This window comes from Barbus barbus (assembly GCF_936440315.1).
Source record: "Barbus barbus genome assembly, chromosome: 47".
Taxonomy (NCBI): Eukaryota; Metazoa; Chordata; class Actinopteri; order Cypriniformes; family Cyprinidae; genus Barbus; species Barbus barbus.
The window spans coordinates 20,794,734-20,798,539 of NC_136725.1; the positions used below are offsets into that span (position 1 = coordinate 20,794,734).

The 3,806-nt window shown below is 35.4% G+C and overlaps 1 protein-coding gene across 1 annotated transcript; it reads left to right on the forward strand.

The window, feature by feature from the left end:
• Positions 1-1,863: 1,863 nt before the first annotated feature.
• LOC306866249 (interleukin-1 beta-like) lies at positions 1,864-3,806 on the forward strand (the record flags this gene model as incomplete). The annotated part of the gene is made up of 4 exons (XM_079411345.1): positions 1,864-2,029; positions 3,081-3,254; positions 3,347-3,483; positions 3,573-3,806. 4 exons carry the CDS (start codon positions 1,864-1,866, stop codon positions 3,804-3,806), a joined length of 711 nt encoding a protein of 236 aa, XP_079267471.1.

Consider the following 3,806-nt stretch of genomic DNA (forward strand, 5'->3'; position numbering starts at 1 on the left):
TAGTGCAGGCTATTGAAACTTTTAGTAGTTTTGAATGAAGGAGTTTATTTTTTATTAGTTTGCTTCGTTTTGGAAATAGAAGTCTACTAATTACAATTTAGTTTGTTCTTTATGACAAAATGGGTTTTATTGTCTTGTTTTTTGTTTGTTTTTTCATAACAGTCTTATAGTTATAGTTAATCAAATATTATTTTTCATTCTCACTCTCTGTGCTATAGTATAAAAGTTATAGGCCTACTAAAATATGCAGATATCTTTTTTTATATCGTATAAAATCAAGTCAATCCTATGTCCTACAAATAAATACACACGCGGTCAGAGACAAGGTAACAAGGATTACAATTTCTATTATTTGTGTGTTATTCATATGCAATTTAAACCCCTGGAGACAGATCTAATGGCTAAAGACACCATCCATTACTAGAGCTCTCTCTCTCTCTCTGTGTGTTTTTGAGTGTTTTGTATCAGACCATGTGTGAAAAGCAACTAATAAAACATGTATGTTACCTGTCTGAGGAGTTATTAGCGAGGTAATATCTTGTTATAAATTTAATGGGTTTTAAAAAAAAATATTATTAGCCTATTGAAAATGTTTGTAATAGCTATATAAACAAAATGGATCGGCATTAATTTAATATCCCCTATGAGATTTAAATAAACATGACGGGTACAATCAAAAAGGCATTTAAGATAATTAAATGTCTTTATAATTAGCTATTATTTACAGTGCAACATCTGCATATGACGAGTTCATTATTATGTTTTTAACAATCCTCAGAAATAATTTTTTTCATTGTGCATTCCAGTTAATCTCAATCAAACTGCAGTTGGGTTATTTTGACTAGGAAAACAGCTAATTAACACAATAAAAACATAATAACAAAATTTGAGGTATCATGTTACAGGATACAGCAGTTTCCTTTCAGTTCTGTTTTGCCCTTATTTGGTAGTTCCTGTCCTTGTTTAGTTAATGATTCATGCTAATTATCTCGTTTACTCCTTTGTTCCTGTTTTTGGGTTTTGTTCTAGCCTCACACTAAAGTTATGTTAATGCTGATAGACATTAAAGTTTTAACATTGTAATGTAGCTCAAAACCCCTTAATTGCTACATGTACTGCGTTAGACTTCACTTAGACTAAGTCGCTTCGGATAAAAGCTTCTTCAAAATGATTAAATGTAAATATAAATATGAATTTATTCGAGACCTATACAGCGCATGCGCATAAAACATCCACTACGTTTTGGATCTGAGCTATTACGTCATGGTGCTACAGGCTGCAGCAAGAACCTCTTTTGGGAAAATCCCCGCTGTAGATGTACAAAAGCCACTGGCTACTTGTCCACAAACACATTCAACAGAGGACTCTCAGAAGAGAAACAACGGTTTAACCAACCCAGTAACTACTATCTACTTTCACCTGAGCCGTGATTGAAAGTCTTTTTCTCACCGTTTAGTTTTATGCTTTATTTTAGTACGATGGCATGTCAAGGACACCGTTTTTTTCCTTCAAAGTAAGTATGGCTTGTTTTTTTTTAATATATATATTACATTAATCAATGCATTATCAAATAGCCTAGCTCTCGTCTAGATGATGCATTTAACATAAAGTCTGTAAATGATGCATTTCTATGTCCTTAATTAGCTTTGGATTAGTTTGCCTAAAACTCCTTTAATGATACATTTTATTCATTTCTTAAACAGTGCGCTCAAGACAGACATGATGTATCCTGACATTTCTGGCTTTGATGAACGGGACTGCCCAGATCTAGCCATGGTGAGCTGCTGTTAAATATGCTCGTGCATATGTTCTGATTACTATGAAGTCTTCTAAAACATAGTTTATTTTCTCCAGATTTGCGACATGAATCAAGACATCAAGCTGGAGCTGTCTCCGCATCCTCACAGCATGAGGCGGGTGGTGAACATCATCATTGCTGTGGAAAGGTTGAAGCACATCAAAGAAATGTCTTCTGGCAAGTTTTGTGAAGATGCGCTGCTCAACTTCTTCTTGGAGAACGTGATCGAAGGTACCTTTAGCAAACTTTTAAGCAGCTAAAAGCTGGTTTGATAGTTGGTCAAGATGGTTAGAGCAGGAAGCACCAGCAATGAACCATACTGACCACCTTAACCATTATATTATGCTGGTCAGCTTGACCCAGATTCTTGAGTTGGCGGAAATACTGGTTAACCTAGATTTTTCTTCATATTATATTTTAATATATAAATATGTGTCCCTGGACCACAAAACCAATCACAAGGGTCAAATTTTCAAAATTGAGATTTATACATCATCTGAAAGCTGAATAAATAAGCTTTCCATTGATTTGTTAGAATAGGACAATATTTGTCTGAGATACAACTATTGGAAAATCTGGAATCTGAGGGTGCAAAAAAATGCCTTTAAAGTTGTTCAAATGAAGTTCTTAGCAATGCATATTACTAATCAAAAATGAAGTGTTTATATATTTACAGTAGTAAATAAAATATCTTCATGGAACATGATGTTTACTTAATATCCTAATGATTTTAGGCATAGAAGAAAAACCTATAATTTTGACTCATATAATGTATTTTTGGCTATTGCTACAAATATACCCCAGCGACTTCAGACTGGTTTTGTGCTCCAGGGTCATATATATATTTTGATGCATCTTCAAAGAAGGGTGTTTAGTTACATTTAAGCATCTTGCAGATGCTCATATCTACAGAAATTGAAAGAAAACAAACTTTTGAATCCAAGATTTTGATAATAATATAGCATGAGCAGGTTGGTATTTTTTGACGGGGAACATCAAATTAGGTCAAGGATTTTCTGCACAGCACAAGGGTTTAAATTTACTAATATTACCTGATTTGTGATGTGTTCTAATTGGGTCAATCTAATTTGGGTCAATTTGACACAAGATTTTAAACATAATACAAAGGTGTCTAGCTGGTTTGTCAAATCACTATAATATTAACATGAATCTGCAATATCAAACCAAGTATATTAATTGACTTAAAAGGAAATTTGACTGCCACAATGTTTAGACGTTTGTTCTCTTTTGATTGATGTTCACTGTCTTTTTATTTCCACAGAGCGTCTAGTGAAGCCGCTTAATGTGACACCGATTTACTGTAAGACCAGCCGGACCCTGCAGTGCACCGTTTATGATAAGTACAAAAAGACTCTGGTGCAGAGCAACAAACTAACCAATGAGGATCTTCATTTGAAGGCTGTGACTCTGAGTGCAGGAACCATTCAATACAAAGGTAAATCTTCAACACAAGCTTTCACATGCAAATGCATGACTTCAGAAATGTCCTTTTGACGTTACCCCCTACACATTTTCTGTTTCTTTCAGTTCGATTCAGTATGTCAACGTACGTAACGAGTGTCCCACAAAATAACGGCCAGCCTGTGTGCCTGGGAATTTCCAACAGCAACCTCTACATTGCTTGCTCTCAGTCTGGTGGTCCTTCCCCCGTCCTGCTCTTGAAGGTTCGTGCACCACAAACACATAAAATTTCCCAAAAAATGTTTTCCACATTATAAAACGAGGATTTCAAAGCCCTTTTTAATTGTTTTAGGAGGTCAATGGTCCCCTGGACACCATTAGAGCCAATGACCCGAACGAGTACGACAGCCTCCTCTTCTTCAGAAAAGAGACTGGCACGGCTTACAGCACTTTTGAATCTGTTAAATTTCCTGGATGGTTTATTACCACAGCTTTTGATGACTGGAAGAGGGTGGAAATGAACCAGGTGCCAACGGACCAAACCACAAACTTCACACTTGAGGATCAACAAGTAATCCTGAGCTAA